This window comes from Centropristis striata, chromosome 8 (assembly GCF_030273125.1).
Source record: "Centropristis striata isolate RG_2023a ecotype Rhode Island chromosome 8, C.striata_1.0, whole genome shotgun sequence".
Classification (NCBI taxonomy): domain Eukaryota; kingdom Metazoa; phylum Chordata; class Actinopteri; order Perciformes; family Serranidae; genus Centropristis; species Centropristis striata.
In genome coordinates, this window is record NC_081524.1 from 36,132,418 (window position 1) to 36,151,779 (window position 19,362).

General features: G+C 39.7%; 1 protein-coding gene across 1 annotated transcript in view; it reads right to left on the reverse strand.

Moving 5' to 3' along the window:
* cdkal1 (CDK5 regulatory subunit associated protein 1-like 1) overlaps window positions 1–19,362 on the reverse strand; it is a 277,873-nt gene that overhangs the window by 156,398 nt on the left and 102,113 nt on the right. The window contains exon 7 of the mRNA XM_059338970.1: window positions 13,805–13,925. Within this exon, the coding sequence (XP_059194953.1) occupies window positions 13,805–13,925 (121 nt within the window). The remainder of the gene's footprint in view (window positions 1–13,804; window positions 13,926–19,362) is intronic.

A 19,362-nucleotide genomic window follows, 5' to 3' on the forward strand; every position in this document is an offset into this window, starting at 1 on the left:
TTATTTTGCTGTGTTAGTGACGTTTCTGGCCGTCAACCTTTGGGCATGGGGAGTTTAGCCAACCGGCCGCAGTGTGCAGAATGTGAGGGATGGACTCTATAAAAACGTAGTGACCAGGTGACAGATTGTTAGAATGCATCAAAGAGGAAGCTACCAAAATGGTGGACATGGTGCTAAAAAATATACAGTACAGGCCAAAAGTTTGGACACACCTTCTCATTCAATGCGTTTTTCTTTATTTTCATGACTATTTACATTGTAGATTCTCACTGAAGGCATCAAAACTATGAATGAACACATATGGAATTATGTACTTAACAAAAAAGTGTGAAATAACTGAAAACATGTCTTGTATTTTAGATTCCTCAAAGTAGCCCCCCTTTGCTTACTAGAATATAAGACATGTTTTCAGTTATTTCACACTTTTTTGTTAAGTACATAATTCCACATGTGTTCATTAATAGTTTTTATGAATTTACAATGTCAATAGTCATGAAAATAAAGGAAACGCATTGAATGAGAAGGTGTGTCCAAACTTTTGGCCTGTACTGTATATATAGCGAGGCAAAAATTCAAGCAGAAAAAGCTAATTCCAAAAGTGAAAACTGGAAAATTTGGTGTTGGCTTTCACCCGCTGGCTAGCAGCAGAGAGGAGGATGCCGTCAGGACACTGATCAGGGACGCAATGGACAAATCCTATCAGTTTGCATCTAAGTAAAATCATTTCTGCACCAGCACCAGCAAAAAAATAAAAAGTAAGGAAGGTACACCTTGTGAGGAAACAAGGCAAAAAATGTAATCGATAATGTCAAAGAATATCAATATGTCTGCCTATTGTCAATGTACTTAGATGAGAATATGTATGGTGGTGATACAGGACATCACAATGTACAAAAGTCTAGCCAGTAAGTCAGCGTATCATAACCACATCATACCATCATACCACAAAATCCCCAAATGGGCCATGTGTCAGAATACTTATATTAGCATCCCACACATTGTGCTTTATTAGACACAACTACAACTAAGTGATGACTGAGGAGTGAAGAACCAAATGACGGGAATTATGCTACGGTGTTTTTTTTTAGAGTTGAACTGTATTTGTGAGAAGTCGATTCAGACTGCAAAACAAACAGTGTGTGATGTATTTTACAGTCAAGAGTTTATGCTGGGTAACAGTGAGACTGCCATGGACTTGTTTTTTATCCTGCCAATAACTAGCCTGGGTCAGAATGAGAATAAATAAACACAAAGTCCTCCATTATCTCACATAATATTGTTTTCGCATTTGTGTGTGTGCGTGTGTGTGTGTGCATGCTTCTTTTCATCTGTGAATAGACCAGTGTGTGTATGAGTGTGTGTCCACATGCAGCTGGGGCCTGTTCCTCCTCTCAGTGTTCAATCCAGCCTGTGTGTCTGACCTCTTCAATTCTGTCATTTAGTCCCGTGTTCCCAGTGCTGCACACTCTCAGCTCTGTGTGTGTGTGTGTGTGTGTGTGTGTGTGTGTGTGTGTGTGTGAGAAAATGTGTCACATGCTGACCTTAGATTTCTGTAACTACTACAGCAGCCTCACTTGTTTTGACTGGAGAGAGACAGCACGTGTGTGTGTGTGTGTGTGTGTGTGTAAGAGCTTGTGCTTGTGTGTGTGAAACCAAACCCCCGTGTCTACATAGGAACTGTGAGTGTTTTCCCAACTTCTTGTTTTGTCTATAGACAGACCTCGAAGCAGTGTTTGTACTGGATCAGTCGGGCCATTGTTACAGGACAAAAATGCTCTGATGTTTGTTTATTATGAACCACTCGGCATACTGATAAAGTCGAGTGCAACAAGATCTGATCTGAAGTCAGACCTACGAGCCGGCTGATTTACTGCGTATCTAGCTAATTATCTCACCTGTTCCCTCCCAGACCACTTAATGGTGTAAGTGAATGACTGATGAAATCACTTGTTGCCATCAACCTGTCTGAATGACAAACTGACTTCACTGATGCACTCATAGATTAGAGATTCACTGGAAGACGGCCCGTCTCACTACATGACTGAGTGCTCTTTTTGCAGTGATTTAAGGATAGTGTGCAGGATTTAGTGGCATCTTGTGGTCAGAATGCAGATTGCAATCAACAGAATACCTTTCTGCTCACCCTCCCTTTCCAAGCGTGTTGGAGAACCAACGGTGGCCTTCAGCTAACTTAAAAATGCGAAAGGCCCTCCCTAAAGCTAGTGTTTCGAGGAACAACTCCCTATGAATATATGAAGCGCTCATTATAAGTTAACGAAAACAAAAACATACGTAACAGGTACACTAATGAAAATACAATATGAATCTTGTATTCTATGTCTGCCAACAGATCCCCCACAAAGCATGGGTGTCAAACTGACCCAACTCATTCAATCACCTCACTCTTCGTCATACTGGTTTTTTTTCAACCTGGTCTCACAGAAATCCGTGAAATAGCCACGGATTTCCCTTAACTCAAAATCCGTGGAATAGCCACGGAATCGCTCAAATTTCCGTGAAACTGACACGGATTTCGCTACAATGCAAGTTAATGACAGTCATATCCCGTGGCTATTGGTTTGTTCCAAGTCACGTGACTTTCAAGGTTCCGGCTGTCAGAACAAAAAACATGGCGGACAGTTCTCTCATTTTTAGTGAAAAAATTAATATTTTGACTTTGTTTCTGCATAAAAATGGATTTTGATCACATTTCTAGCGAGAAATATATGTTTTATTTTCTAAATATTCACTCAGTGAATGTTCATAATCACTTTGTGGTGAAGATCTCGCCAGAAAAATATGACTGTCATTAACTTGCATTGTAGCGAAATCCGTGTCAGTTTCACGGAAATTTGAGTGATTCCGTGGCTATTCCACGGATTTTGAGTGAAGCGAAATCCGTGGCTATTTCACGGATTTCTGTGAGACCATGTTGTTTTTTTTGCAACTAGTTCATGTGTGGAAGCTGGAGCTAACGCTAGCTAGCTTATTTTTGGAGAACGAATCGCTACCATGTAGTTTCATGAACTGAAAGCACACTGTGAAAAGGTCAAAGTTATAAGACGAAAACACTGTGCACTGCGGTCGCAACCGGTTAATCATAAGGTGGACCGCCCTAATGCATAGCTTGCTTTATCCTCTATTTTACCTACATTATGAGAGCTCAAAAGGCTGCACCTGCAGTGGCCACTGTAGCAGCAGTTTCAAGAGGGGCGGGGGCCTGGGGAGGTAAAAGAATCTTGCATATTTATGTATTGCAACAAATAAGAAAATAACTTAGGCAGTGACTAGGAAATCACATTAGTAGGCTATGTGGTGCTTGATATTTTTACATTCTATTAGGTTTTTATAGCAAACACAGACAAAATGTAAAATGAAATGAAATTGGTGGAATGTTTAATCTGATCCAACCCTTTCATTAGAGTTAGAGAAAGAAAGCCTCCCGGTTTGATGTTTCTGTCTTGACAACTACCTCTTCCAAGGAAACATGTAGGAAACTGGTTTGTGAAAATAGTCCGTAAGATGATCTGTGTGTGTGTGTGTGTGTGTAAACTGTGTTTGCTTGTGACACACTGGGCCTAATTCAGTTACTCAGGGGTTCTGTAGTGTAATGCCTTGTAATGACACACAATCTCATTTTGTCCAAGGAGACACATCAATCTTTTGGATTTACTGTGGGGAGCAAAGTCTCTCCTGGTGAGTGAGTAGGAAGAACAGTGGATGGAGAGCGCGTGTGTGGGTGTGTGTGTCTCAGACATGTATTTGTGTGTTTGTGTGTTAAGCAGTGGGGAAGAGGGAAATGGAATAATATGTTCAGACCAGTGGAGCTGAAAACTACCCATACATTGGTTTGATAAACAGTAGGAAAGGCCACCATGGTACATAGCTAGAAGAGGTGTGTGTGTGTGTGTGTGTGTGTGTGTGTGTGTGTGTGTGTGTGTGTGTGTGTGGAAGCGTGTCTGCATATGATCATGTGTGTATCAGGAACGAAATAGAAAAAGAAAATGGGAATTCCTTTGTGGAGGTGTGTGTGTGTTTGTATGGGCACTAAAGTGCTAAATCAAAAGGGACTGTGTGTATATTGTGCATCCATGCATTCCCACAGTCCTACACGCATATGTACGTGATCAGAAAACCTTGTGTAAACACCCTTCACTCCTCTGTAACTCTACTTTTCTGAAGCGCATCAGCACAATTTCTCTCTCTTTTGTTGCTGCTTCACATGATGCATTTTCACTTCTGCTCCACAGGGAGAAAAACAACAGAGAAAAAGAAAAGATGAGATCATTGACCAGTGATCAACAAAATGAAAATGCAGTCAAGTAGAGCATAGTTCCACCGCTTGTGTGTTTGCTTTTAAGACGAGGGGAGAGATATGAACAAATTATCTGCAGTGAATATCGCATGAACCCCAGTGGTGGTTATATTACAGTCTGAAAAGGAATCTCAAGCTGGAGCTGAAATACCTGCTTTGACTGTTTGTTAAAGTGTGTGTGTGTGTAGGAGAAGGAGGAAAAAAGCGAGAGTCCCTGTGTGTCTCTCTGTGGCAACTCGGGGGGGAAAAACTGCATCGTTCTCATAGTTCTTATTCTCTTCCACACTGTACTGTTACTGCCAGAGAAATTCAAATTACAAGAGAGCACAGAGGCCTGATTCAATTTGCTTTTAACTCAGGTAATGACTTCCCATCACATCCTCCCTGTGTCTCTCTAAACCACACTCCCCTTTCTTTTTTAAGCAGACTTTTATCTGCAAAAATGCCTCCTCTATTCTTATAGTGACTCCACTATTCTTTGGTAATAGTCTTTATAATAAAGTGTGTCACCAATGAGCTGTGTCTTTTATAACCCACCACGTCAAGGCCTCTGGCATCAAGGAGAAAAAAAAAAAATGTGCTGAGTTTGACTGATCTCCAAACAGAAACTGTTGCAAAGAGGGCTAAGAAAAGAATCCAGCAGCAGAGGAAGCTCTGAGGCGTGCTGATTGGGAGTGAGAAAGTGGAGCGCGACTATCATGTACTGAAGACATTTGTGTGCTGAAAAGCATGAAAGAGTGGTGTGATGATAGTCGTCAATATAAGAAAAGTGAGTATCGAACAATGTTTATAAACCGGAAAGTTAACTGGATGTGACAGTTGGGAAACGCAGAAAAAGGATGTGGTGTCGTGAAGAGATTTCTGATGTTTGCTCAACAGAAGCTGATGTTTGCATCACTTATTACAGGAGGCAAGGATAGAAATTTGATTTCCTTTCGTAAGCTAAAGGCTGTCAGAGAGATGCAGATAAATAGGCAGGTCAGTGCAGTGTATGTTTGCTGTTAGGTTTTTCCTTCTGTTTTAAAGACTGAGCAAAAGTGGAAAAACATGTAAAAAAAATGGTGTCCTCAGCTCTTCTTCTATTACCTTAACTGACCCAGAAGCATTATTGCTGCAAGCTGAAAAGGAACTGGCACACTAGGCCTTAATTTTCTAAAGCAATTTGACCTAAAATCAATGAAATACCTAAATTCTCTCTGCATTTAGCTTCCCTTCTTAAGAATCTGGAAATGAATTCTGGCCTTACGGTTTTACTTAAGCACAGATCCGGACAGGAAGAGTCCTCATAAAGTATCTTTGTTTCAGCCTTGCAAGGAAGTGAGTGTAGCTTTAACATGCGGGAGGTTTCTGCTGCGTTTGAGGCTTCACAGCTATGTGCTGACTTTGGCCCTGCCTGTTTTGAGGCTTATTGTTTTTTCTCTCCATCTCGGTGTCCGTGACCCCAAACTTACTTCTCACTCGGCTGGCTGAAGCCCTGAACGGTACACCTTGGTCACAATGGTTAACACACATCTATGTAAAGGTCAGCAGCGGAGCTGATAAGACCTATTATTCCACTGAGTCGGAGGGGATGGAGAAGTTGTGGCAGCCAGACGAAAATCGCAGGAAACAAGCGGCTAACACACAGGGGGCCTATCAGCTAAAACAAACATGTTCATCATGCACAGTAACACACAAGCATGCATACACTTTTCACTCAGCCTCCATCAGCTTTGTTTAAACAGTGTGTGTGTGTGTGCACGTGTGTGTGTGTATTTTGCTACGGTGATTATTAGTGATTATAGAAATCAAGGATTTGGCAGGGATCAAGGACTGTGAGAAATCAGCCACTAGCCTGTTCAAATCTTTTATGATTGTAGCCAGCCATCCAAATTAATAGAATAAAAAAAACACATATTAAGATATTAATACTATGTGGCTTGAGTAAAGCAACCAAAACATTCATGTTGAAAAAGGTATTAAATATTTTTTTCAAAACACCCAACAATGGCACAGTGCAATATTCAACATGGCTTAATGGCCAGATTAAATGAGCTTTCCGTTAAGCAGATAAATATGTTACTATTAGTGTCAGAAGGTGTTAAAAAGGAAAAAAGGGGGAATTGAATAGAAGGAGCTGAACAAATGAAAGAGGATAAAATACTGTATGGGCTCCAAGGTTATCTTTTATACTTCCTGGATAGGTGAGGCCAATAACTCAGAGAGTAAGAAATTTCCACTCTCCTGTAACAAAAACCAGGACTGTTGAAATGTATTATGTATTAAATCCTTCATGTTTGCTTTTATTCAAGAGATGGCAGCATCTCCATTTGTCGACCTGTCCTATGTTTAACCCTGAAAGCATTTGAAGGAGAATGATGCGCAGGAGGTGCTGAGAGAAAATATGAGCCCAAGAGAAGTAAAAATATTCTTACAGTACCATAAAATGGTTAAAAATGAAGAAAAATGTTTTACGAAACTGTTTGGTAATGCTAAATCAAAAAACATTTGTGGTATGGATGAGCGCAGATGTTAAACATTCACCTTTCATTAATGTGTTCAGAGGCTTTTAACAGCGACACGTGCCTCCAGATAATTAATTTAACTTTTAACTATTTATATGGAAATATGAGCTGCCAAAGCAGCAATCAAACATCAGTGCAGCAGTCAGCAGCCTGCCAGAGAGAACTCTCAAACCACAAGAAGCCGACTTTCACTGCCTGTTCCCTCTGAGTCACCCCGTGTACCTGTCTGCCTGGCTCGCGGACACGAATGATGAAGTTGGTTATTAGTTTGGGGTTAGAGCAGTAGATCATTAACACCTGACTTTTAGCACATTGCAATAACAACAACAAAGATTATGATTGCCAAAAATGTAACTAAATGGGGAACAGGGAAGAGACAGATAATTAAATCAAATGAGCTGTAACTGTGGAACAAAGGGCATTTTTTTAATGCCTCGAGTCTAATGGCTATGGTTCCCACAGACAGACACAGAAACAAATACACACACAAGTTTAATGAACCATCCTGACTGAGTGGCTGTAAATTCCTTGTTTATGACGCTAAAGCATCGCGAATCAACTTGTTCACAAAGGGGCTTTTACTGTCGCTGACAACACACACACACACACACACACACACACACACACACACATATAGATATACAAAGAGCAAGAAGGGACCGTTTCTGTAGCCTCGGGCAAAACACACACACACACACACACACACACACACACACACACTCACACACTCACCAGCTTCCCTAATAGTATCAAGCGTGCTAAAACTGGGACACAAAACAGAGCGTTAGAAAGACAGTGAAGTCTTTTTCCCAGTCTGCGGCTGTATGAAAAGTGAACTCTGCCCTCAGGCTCATGTGTTTGCATAAAGAAGCTATGGGAGAAACAACATAAGAAACAATGCAAAACTAAATGCAGGCAGCTGGAACATAAGCCAATTAAAGAGCCCGAACCCAACATTAGCTGCTGGAGTCGACATCAGGAGCACGAGCAGAGCGGAGTACAGAGGAACAGCGTCGGATTCAATGTTGAAAAGCACCAACAATGTGTATTTCCAGTATTTCTCTCTTTTATAATTCACATTCATCAATTTCTATTCCTTTAACCCACAATTCAACATGCACATACACTAAGAGTGAGGAGATTCAACCGTTGCAAATCCAACCTTTATCAAAAGCTCTTTTAAATCAATAATAAAAAGTAGATAAATACCTGAAAACCTTGGCAGCAATTGATTATGTTTTGATTTTAGCACCTTTTGTGTCATTTTGTCTTCAGAAGCCTGTTAACTTTCCTGATGTTCAAGGTCCCTGGAAGGAGGGAGATATTATGCTCTTTGGGTGTCTATTCATGGTGTTGCAAACAAAAACCCTGGTGGACTGATTTTTAAAATATCTGATACTGGATTAATTCGACTTAATTTTCAGAGTTTCTACAACAATCACAATTCTACTAAACCGTATTATTGTATTTTAAATGACTGAGCCTTCAAAGAATTAATCAGGGCTTTTGCTCATTAATGTGTCAAGTAAAGATGACAAAATAACCATGCTAATGGCCCAGGAGGAACCTGACAATCCTTAATACAAAGCCAGAGGGCATTTGAGGACTAGCTGAACTATGTTGAATTTATTTTCTGATGGGGATACAATTAACTGGGTGAAGGGAAAAAAGCCAATCTAATTTGGATTTAATAGGTCCAAATGAAATTAATATGCAACTTAATGAAACTAATATTGTGAATCAATTTGAACATGAAATTAAATTTTCATAGGTAGTCCCAGGTGAAACTCTACGCTCGGCTGTTGTGAGGTTTTGCACTAATAAAGTGAAAGGCATGGGGTTGTACAATAGGTTCATCTGTCAGACGCAGACTCAAATTACTCTGTGCAGAGACATTTGAAATGAGTAAATGGGTTTTACTCAAGAATGTGAATGTCGGGATGATCACAGTTTATAGACAAAAAGTCAAAGTGGGTGAAGGTTTGAGGTTTTTGTTGTGTTTAAATGGCGCTTTGAGGTATCTGCTAGACCGAAGGGATTTTAGCAGGCAATCTGACCTACTTCTATTTCACCATGTATTCCAAGATCTAATCTGATCAAGCACAAATGGGACTATATTCGGACGATATTCATTCTAAGTAGTACTCAGTGGTCTCTAGCAAGTCTTATCAGAAGACACAAAACGTGACAATTTCTCTATGCGCTTCTAAAATTGTTGTTCTTTTCCTTGTGTTGTTGTTTCTTCTCCTTTTATATATATGTGTGCGTGTGTTTGGGTATGTATCCAAATGTGGGCGCGTGTATGTATGTATGTATGTATAATTTCGCTGTATAGGTAAATTATATTTATGCTTTTGTAATACAAGACATGTTTAGACAAGGATGCTAACTTGTCATATTTAAGGAGAGGGGGTGGGAGTTTATAAGTTTTACTTCTTCTCACTCCTTTTCGAATATGTATTCTGTCATGTTAAATGTTTTGTCTGACTCTTTTTTTTATTTATTATTATTTGTTTTCATATTCAACACTTTTTTCACTCACACATCTCAAGCAACAGATACTTTCATTTTAATCTCTCCAGCCGTCTGCAGCGGCTCCATGCAGCTTTGTGTCTCAGCAGCTTCTCAGAGGCATAACCACAAACTGAAGCGTTTACTTATGCATCAAGCCCAATACGTGAGTAAATGCAAGGTTGATGCCCAATGAAGGGGCACCGGATAAATATATTTATCTACATTTTGCACCAAGTCTCGAGACATAGCCAAAGAGCAGCATACCAAGATTACCAACCACGGTTAGTAATCTCACAGACTCTCTCTTTACTTTTCCCCAGCAGATGGGAAGCAGGACAAGGGAACTTGCTGGTGACTGGAGGGGTGAGAGAGTGGAATATGTTGCACATGTTGCCTGCCAATAAATCAACAGTTGTCAATCAATGACACATTCTCATCTCATCTCTTAATTTTAATACTTAATATACAACGCTATTAAGAACAGTTAAATAAATAAAATAATGTTACATCATAAATAGAAGGTTTTAAATAGACCCTGTAATTGGCATGGGCTGATACTGATTCAAGCAATCTGTGATCAGCACCGTGAATCTTGTACCCAAGATCCCACCGTCCCACATGTTCTAGTCACTGCTGATCTGATGGGCAGGGTCAACTTCAATCACAGGGTGTATTCTGGTTTTAAAGAGACAAATTGAAAATAATTATGGTTTTAAGTGTGGATCTACTAGACTGAATATCACTGAACTCAGCAACATGCATGGTGACATTATACTTAATTTGAAAAAGATTAGTCATACTGAAGCATTGAAAAGAGCATATAGGCATGCTAGCCACTTATATATCGCTTTTCTAGTCGCTTTGCGACCACTCAAAGCGATTTACACTACAGACTGCGGCCATTCACCCTTTCACACACACATTCATACTGGTGGCAGAGGCTACCCTAAACGTCCCACCATTGGGAATTCATTCACACACCGATGAACACAGCATCGGGAGCAATTTGGGGTTCAGTATCTCGCTCAAGGATACTTCGACATGTAGGCTGTGACGGTCAGGGATCGAACCACCAACTAGGGGCCAACTGAGCCACAGCCACCCGTCTAACACACACCTCCCACTTGGTCCAACAGTCATCAAATCAGTGTTCAGCAGCTGCACAACAACTGTGGCCGTCGTCGCTACCTGTGCACAGCGTCTGCTGCTTATTGTAAATTTGTCTAATTGTGGAATAGTGAATAAAGTCTTTGTGATTACTTTGTAACCCCTGATTCTTTGTAACCTCTGATGCAAAGCGATCAATTCTTGATCGCAGGTCTTCGGAGAGATCTCTTTTGTTACCCAGGCATGAGCAGATACTTCTTGTGATTAGCTAACTCAAAAAGTATTTTTATAGTGTTTTTTACAGGTCAAAGTACTACACCTCACTCAAATCTCATTTCATTGTTAGGACTCCAAGTTTGCCAACTCCTGACTCCAATTAGCTCTTAATGGAGTCATTAGCCAAAGGTTTCACTTACTTTTTCTACCAGTTTATTGACAAATTAATGCAGAAAACTAGGACATTTCAAAAGGGTTCACATATTTTTTCTTGCAACCTAAAATTGTACTGCTACAGAGCTAACTGTGCAGCCTATTAGCATTGTGCTACGTGCGACGCTAGACTGCACTATGAATGGGCAGGAATATCACGCCTTCGCGGGATCACTATAAATGCCCTTAGGTGAAAAGTCAGCACAGATCTTTCTGGCAATAAAGCAGGAAATTTAAAGGGCCGCACTATGAAAAGGCCTAATGATAATGCTGTATCCTATACCATGCTGATTTATTTTACAGTTTAAAAAAAAAGACCTGCAGATAACCTGTGGAAGCACTGCACCCTGCAGCATGACATCAACTTAACTTTAGGTCAGAAATCAAAAGGGATTCTTCACACATGCCCACACACAAAGACAAACTGGAAACAAACTAGACACATTGAAGGCCACACACACACTTCAGATTAATAGCTTCAAATGTTCTCTTCTGACGCAGAAGCAGTTCGGAGAACAACTGCAACTGATGCTGTGCATGTGTGTGTCTGTGTGTCGGACAAAGGTCTCTCTGTTTCTTCAGCTGACAAATGTCACCACTGATGTCACTACTACCTCAGAGGAATATTTAAAACAGATTATCTATAAACAGAACACATAAAGAGCACATTCTGTCCATTTTCTTTAGCACAAGCATTTGCGTGTGCACATACATGCACACATGTTAAGACGAACATGTCAAATTAGTGACACCAATGACTGACCAGCGCACACAGAAGCACACATTAAGCTCGGATTTTCAGTAATGCCAGTGTTATTTGCGAGAGATTTGTCAACATATTCGAGTAATCCCCCGGCCTCCAAAAAGAGTTCCAGTTAAAAGAGTAACAACAAAGGGATTTATTTGTAGCCAGCCTGAACCTTTTGAAAAACAACAGTGAGTTCATTTGGATCAGATACAGACCCCCTGCTGGAGGAAGGCTGGCAAGGGACTGACATCTGCACATAAATAACAACTGCACACATCCAGGCTGCAGACCCACTAAAGCTTACACACAGAGAAATGACCAGACGGGCAGGTACACAAGTGCACAAAGCAACAAATACAGACATTCACACTGTAGGTGTAATTTGACTGTTGCCGAGGAAGAATGAGAAGAGGAACAGAGAATTGAGACCCATTTATCAACAAATAGCACAATGACTCAGAGCCAGAAACGGAGTGTGTCTGCATCTGTTGTGGCTATTCATAACAGCAACACCAGGAAAAAACACCTAAAAACACTTGTATCCTAATGGACTCAAACTTAACCCACGGCACTTATTCCCACTGTGTTTCTTGACTTCATCCTGGCTTGTGTTGTATTAACTCTCATTTGTACGTCACTTTGGATAAAAGCGTCTGCTGAATGACATTGTAGAATTGTAGAATAAACCAATCATATGACACTGGTGGCCGTTTTAGACAATGTTTTTCAGAGGAGCAGTGAATGAAAATTGGCATGTTCTGGCCAACTTGGGTAGACTGTGACAGTTGCTGCATGTTTTTTTAGTCACAAAGCTCCCGTTTTGCCTTTAAACGTCCCAAATTTGATGTTGACCCGTAGGGCCAGGTTATCTGAAACATTATGGCTGAACCAGCAGGATTTTGGACTTAGGGTAGCCTAAGAAGCTTTAGTCAGAAATAAAGAACACAGAGCTCTGGAGACCACAAACATCGAGGACATTCAACTCTTTAGAAAAGATTTCACTTGATTTTTTTAGTTGATGCAACTTTGAATGAAGGCTGTGAGCTATGTTATACAGAAAAGTGTGTTGTTACAATGTGCCCAAGAGGTTTAAGGACACATTGGTTAAAATGCTGAAACCCCCTTACCATCAGTAACAAATTTTCACACAGCACGCTTAGACAGATGATGTATTGTTGATCATGTAATGTCTAGAACTTTAAAATGCTGATTAGCAACAGCTTTAGCTTGCTTTCTTGACAACTATCGTTAAAAAGCTGAAGGCCTTGACCAAATTAGTTTGACAACAAAAGAATATTTATTTGTCAGCTTTAAATTTCGTCTCATAGACCACAAGTGTGGCGTCCACAAGTTATTTACTTCCTTGCTTTGTGAGTCAGGCCATTAAAAGACATTGAAGACGTGCAGGAGGATGATTGATGGATTATCATTAGTGGAGGCCCAGAACAGTGGAATTAGTCTGTCGTAACCCTTTTAACTAGCCCACTGAGAATACCGCACATGGGTTAGTAGACACACAGATCTGTAAACAACATGAAATTAGCCCATAAAAATGTGGGTGTACATGTTGGTGTAGGTGTGAGTGCTTGTGTGTCTATACACATAAAAGTAGGCAAGTATATCTACCTATCTACCCATAGTTTTTATCTACAATATATTTTTTATGTATCTATTTACACTATGAGAACCGCTTTCCTGGCATTACTGTGTATGATAAAATATAAACAAACCAAACACAACAGAAGTATTCTTAAACAAATGAATTGCCAGTGGCATGACAATAAAAAAAAAGAAGAATTTAAAGAGGATATATGATCACAGCAATAACAGAAAAAGGTGACAAAGGAAATGTAGTTCTGTCTGTTTTTTCCCTTCTTTGATGAGTCAAATGGAAGCAAAGACAAAAACCCAAGACTTGTTGGGCTTCTAATACATTTACATTTGAAGAATAAATAGCACTTTATGCACATACACGTACAAACACCCTACTACACACACCCCAAGCAAACCATGTGAAATTGATAAAATTAGAAGCGCAGAGGGGCTCTATTTAAGTGGTTGTGCAAAGAGAGAGAGAGCACACACACCATAAAACAGAATGGCAGAGAGGAAGCAGTGAAATTGAATTCACAGTTAAAGCTGAATATTTTATGAGTTGTGTTTTCTTTTTGTGTGTTAGTATCATACCCAGTGTTAATGGAGATGATTTCAATGAGAGGGTTCTTCCTGATCTTGGGCAGGTCCAGTCTTGCTCCGCCAAGCCTGCGGCCTCCGTCTTTCTTCTGACCCAACAGACGCACCGAGTGGCCTGAGAACAACAAACATCACATTAGGGGTGGGCGATATGGCCCTAAAAGAATATCACCATATTTCAGGCTATTTTTCCGATAACGATATTCTTGGCAATATTACCAAATACTTCAAAATATATAGAAAATATGATTTTTTTGTAGTCTGTATAAATAAATAAAAATCTAAAATGTAGTGTGAAGTGCAAATCTCAACAGTTGCCAAATACAAAAAATGTACTCTTGACTCTAGAGTATGAGAAAATAAAAAAATAACCATTTAAGGGTTCCGGGGGCAAATTTTAATGACATTTTGTAAAGGAGGATTAAGGTTCTTGTATGTTTAATTTAAGGCTCTTATTTTGACGGTCTTCTTGTAAGTTCTATGGTGGATTCTGTTAACACACTGTGCTCTTATTTTGAAAGCTGCATGTGTTTAGCGACAGAGAGTAAGTAGCTTTTTGTGATTAAAACAACTTTAATTGTTAGCTAATGTTAGCTTGTGGCTAACGAAATGCATAATGCGGCAGTGTGTTTGGAGGGCAGCTCGATATATTCAGTTGTGTAAGTGTCAACCTTACGCCACTACATCAAGAAGTAGGAATGTTGCCAATATCATGATATGCATTTTTTTTAACCATAAAAAAAATATACAGATATTATCGTGAACGATACGATATGGCACACCCCTACATCTCATACATATAAATTAACTGTGGGTGGGTGTGCAGATGTAGGCATCTGCATGTTAAACATTTATAAATTGAAGTGAAACATATTAGTTGCCTTGTTTCATACTGCAAAATCTGAATTTCTTTACTCAACAAAACAAATCAAGAGGAGAGTATTCATATTGTTCATTAGCATACAAATATAAGAAGCTGGATAACAGAAAAAAGTTTTACGAAAAACTTTTGAATAGTTGCATAACTTGCTCTTCCTCTACTCTGTCTTCAGAACACATGCTCAAACATACTGTACAGTACATACAAACGCACATATTTAAATCCATTTACAAATAACATTTCACCCACAAACATTATTCCAAATAGAAATACAGCCTTCAAAGGTGGGGTATCCAATTAAAGCGTTATTTAACCCCCTGTCATTCTGCCCCGTTTTATTGAGAATTGGGGGTTGTGGGCAGTGAATTTTAAGGGGGAGATAGCAGGTCAACAATAAATACTTGAACAGGAAGTTTTTCTGGTCATACATTTCATATAAAATTGACTTAATCAATTAAATAAACCCATTAAGGTTTATAAAAGGTTCAGAACATTAATGTTTGGCTTTCTGAACTTCATTTCCATGTTCAACTATGTCCCATAAGTTGTTGCAGCAACGTTTGGGTTGATACCATTTGTTGCACACATTTGGGGCAGAATTAGGCAATTTTTCTTTATTCGAGAATGGATAAAAATTGTCAAAAACTCCTCCAGAATATTACATCAATACACCAAGACTTTTGGTGTACCATAGGAAACTCCCTGCTCTGATTTGGTTTAAAAAACTTTAAGGAGATTTCTGTGTTTTTTGGCAACTGGGTGACGAGCACTTCTGTTCTCTAACTGCTGAGAAACCGCTTATTGTTAACATGCATCGGTATTGATCTTCTAAATGCTTTAGGTCACTATTTTAAGGTTGTAAAGTTTCATGAGATGAAACTGTGATTATCCCAGAAGTCGCAACAGGTCATTTTATACAGTGAGGTCAAGTTTCAAGAAACGCCCTCAGCCACTGCAATGAAATGGCTACTACAGGGACTAACAACCTCATACATGCATTAAAAAAACGGGACACAAGAGTCTCAGTTTTGCTGTGATGTTGGAGTTACCAGGACACAGCAATGGGCAGAGTAGCACATCAGAGCAGACACAATGTGGTTAAAGCATGGTCAAGGAGAGGAGACAGAAATGAACTTGCCTAGCCGGGCAGGAAATAGCATAAAAGGCAGACTTCTGATATATTTTGCACTTTTTACAGATGAATGTAAATAAAAGCAGGCAAGTAAAAGCAGGACAAGGTCATGATATTCTGGCTGAAATAGACAGCACTGATATCACCACAATAGTTAACAGAGGTGGAAACAATGCTGTCAACAAAAGACCATTAGGGAAATTTAAAAATAAAATAAAAATATGAGGACTGCTCACTGTGTAACAACTCTAAAACTAGTATTGTCAGTATATGTCACACTGTGTTAGAGGGAAAAACAATGAAAACCCATAGTGGAGTCAAATAGCTATTAGCAAGTGATGTCCAGCCTTTGGTTTGCAGAAACGGGATGCAGAAGTCTCTTTTCTCCAACCATCTAACAGGCTAGCAGCTAGAGGGTGTGGGAGATGGAGGCGTTGAGGGATGGAATTGTCTTCCTGTTTTCATCCGCTTTACATGGGTCTCCTGGGAGGGTGGGCTCAGGGCAGGAAGCATAGCTATCAATTGGTAGATAAAAATGACAATCTGCCCCAGAGGAGGACAAAGAGCCAATTGGTGAGGCGTGACTGGTTGTAATATCCCAGTACAAGCAAGGAAATTAGAAAACTTCCCTTGTGGAACAGCTGGGACTTAAAGCATGTTCGGCCATTCTGTCCTCAGGCTAGCTCTCTGTGTCTCCCCCATTGGTCAAGAAACATGGATTTAAAATTTAGCATGCTCTCATATTCCTCCTTCTGTGATGCAGGTCCAATTGTTAACTGATCAGTTCATTCATACATTCATATTTTCTTTCAACATCAAACTTTCACATTTGCACCTGATCCCTTAAAGATAAGTCCATTAAACAAATGTACAACATGGGAGAGAGAAGAGTAAAGGAAATAGCAATGATGGCTACAGACTAGATGAAAAGGTCTACAGTCACCTTTGATTTTTATTATAAAGCTTCAAGACCTAAAATTTAAAATTCATTCAACTGCATTTTTTAAAAGCACAGAAACAAATTAACTTTTGTTTGAACCCTGACTGTAATGATTAATCTGTTCACATAAAAGTGAAAACAATGAACAGTGGATTTAAGGAACTAAAAGGCCGTGTGAACCTGACCTATCTGCTGTGAATAATAACAAAATGACTCAATCTAACAAGTCCTATACCCTCCACACTGGATGTGAGAAATGAAGAAAAAGAAATGATTTCCAAAGTAGCAAGTGGCAGGCTGTCACAGAACAAGCCAAACCATAATGGCTGCAGGCTGCGGCTCAACAATGGACTTTGAAACTCACATGGTGGACACATGCAGCTACAGCCGCTAACGCAAACCATGAAAGGACTGCGGTATATTCTGTTTTGAAATTCCAGTTTTTCCATATAGTTGACATTATGAATTGGATTCTGATGGTTTTAGCTGAGGGGAAAATAAAGTTACCAAAACCTAATTGCATACACAGACTTGTCAGGAGAAAGCCTTAACCAGCATGGTGCTGGATTCCCAGATGTTTTTTCCAAATCAGAGATTATCCCTTCTTATAAAACTTAAAAATTGTCATTCCCCTCATATTCTTTTCTTGACTCTAGAACTGAACAGGACCCCCGTCATTGTGAATGCCACCCAAGGCTCAAGAAATAATACCACGGCCAGCATGGAATCACTCCAGGAGTGTACCAAAAGCCAAATTCAATTTCAGGGCCTAGGGGACCATGAATGGGAAGCAAGAGATAAAATAGCTAACTTGAGTTGCTGAAGAAAACCGAAGAATACGGCCCTATTTGTCATCTCAATTACAGAGTTTAGAAAGGCCAACTGCTGTGATGGGCAACCCCGCATAGACATAGAGACACACATCACCATATACTACACTTTCTAGTTACTGACTGCCCTCCTTCCTTTCCCTCCTGTGTTTGCTCCAATCTCGCTCTCTCTCCTTTGTTCTTTTCCCTCCTTCATAAATACAAACTGACATAAATCCTTTTCTCCCCTCGCACCGGCCCATTATAACATGCTAAAGAAAAAGGAGGGAGGGAATGCTAGGATAGATGGATGGAAAGGTGGATGGATGGTTGGATGATGATAGAAAAAAAAAATACATCACAGATGAAAGATGTACAGGATAGCCAGATGGATAGTTGGATCAGAGAGGTAGGGAGCTAAAAGATTGACCTGTTGACCTGTATCTGATGTCTCATAAGTGGTGGATCTTGTTGTGCTCCCTGGTTTGATTGTAAAGCAGCAGGCGAGATCGGGGGATGGGGGCATATTGGGAAGAAGGGACACAGGTGGAAGATGAGGAGGATAGGAGGGGTGCAGTGCTGTCATTTATGCCATTCATCCTCTCTATATAATGGGTTATAAGATATGTAAGATTGTCCTTGAAAAATCAGTTTACTTTCTTGCAAATGTCAGCTGAATTAAGTTTGATTGGACATATCTCAGACGCACATCAAATGTATCACTTAACGCCGTGCTGGGCCTTAATGTAAACATTTCAAAGAGCACTTCCTCTCCTTTGCAGCTTTGATGATTCACAATGAAAAGCTTTTCTCACTTACAGATGGGAGGTCACTGATCTTCCGATGACTGAAAATATATGTAAATACATCAACTTGTCTCTTTGTACCTGCTCTTCATTTCCTCTTCCTCTTGTCTGTCTCTGTCTATTCAGCCATATTTTTTTTACTCGTGCTGTATTTGTTAGACATTGATATACACAAACAGTTTGTTTATCCTGGTGAAATAAGGATCATGAGGTTATATGGATGCTATATAGCCTCTGATCTGCAGCTAAGTAGATACATTAGGATGTCTAACCTTTTCTGCCCCCTGATTCTATGTCACACACACACACACACACACACACACACACACACTAAATCTAAATCGTTTCTAAAAGATAAAAGAATATCAGGTGAAATGGTATCATCCGGGGCTATCATCGCAGTGAGAGAAGATCAATATTAGGAGGCCAATAAAGAAACAAAGACATCAAAACGACCCTATAAAGAAAGAGGTACGGCAGTTATTTATTAACGGTGCAAAGATCAGACTTCAGTAGAAGTCTGTCTTCCTTTAGGAGTGAAAACATGAATAAAACATATTTTCCAATGTTTCTGTGGGCTTCGGTGTATCTTTTCTTCTCGGCAGAAAAATGTAAACATTTTCTCTCTGTATTTCAATCGTCAAATAACCAATTGTTTTTGTGGTTTTGTTTGTTGAGCATCACAAAGAGACATTACATCTGGCTAGGTGCCCTTGCAAGAATGTGCATCCAAGGGTGTCATTAATTCATTTTTTTATAGATCTGCCGGTGGGCTCGGAATACAAAAAAAAGCCAAAGCTGTGTTTGTTGTTAGCAAGAAAATCAACATCTGGTACAGCTAAAAAAAAAAAAAACAACAACAAGAAATTGGTTTGGATAAACAAGCTTGTGACCACATGAACAATATTATCCACCAAATCACTGACGCTGCACAGTGGCAAGCACCACAACACTGGGAGTTGTTGTAATGTGTAAGACTGTATAA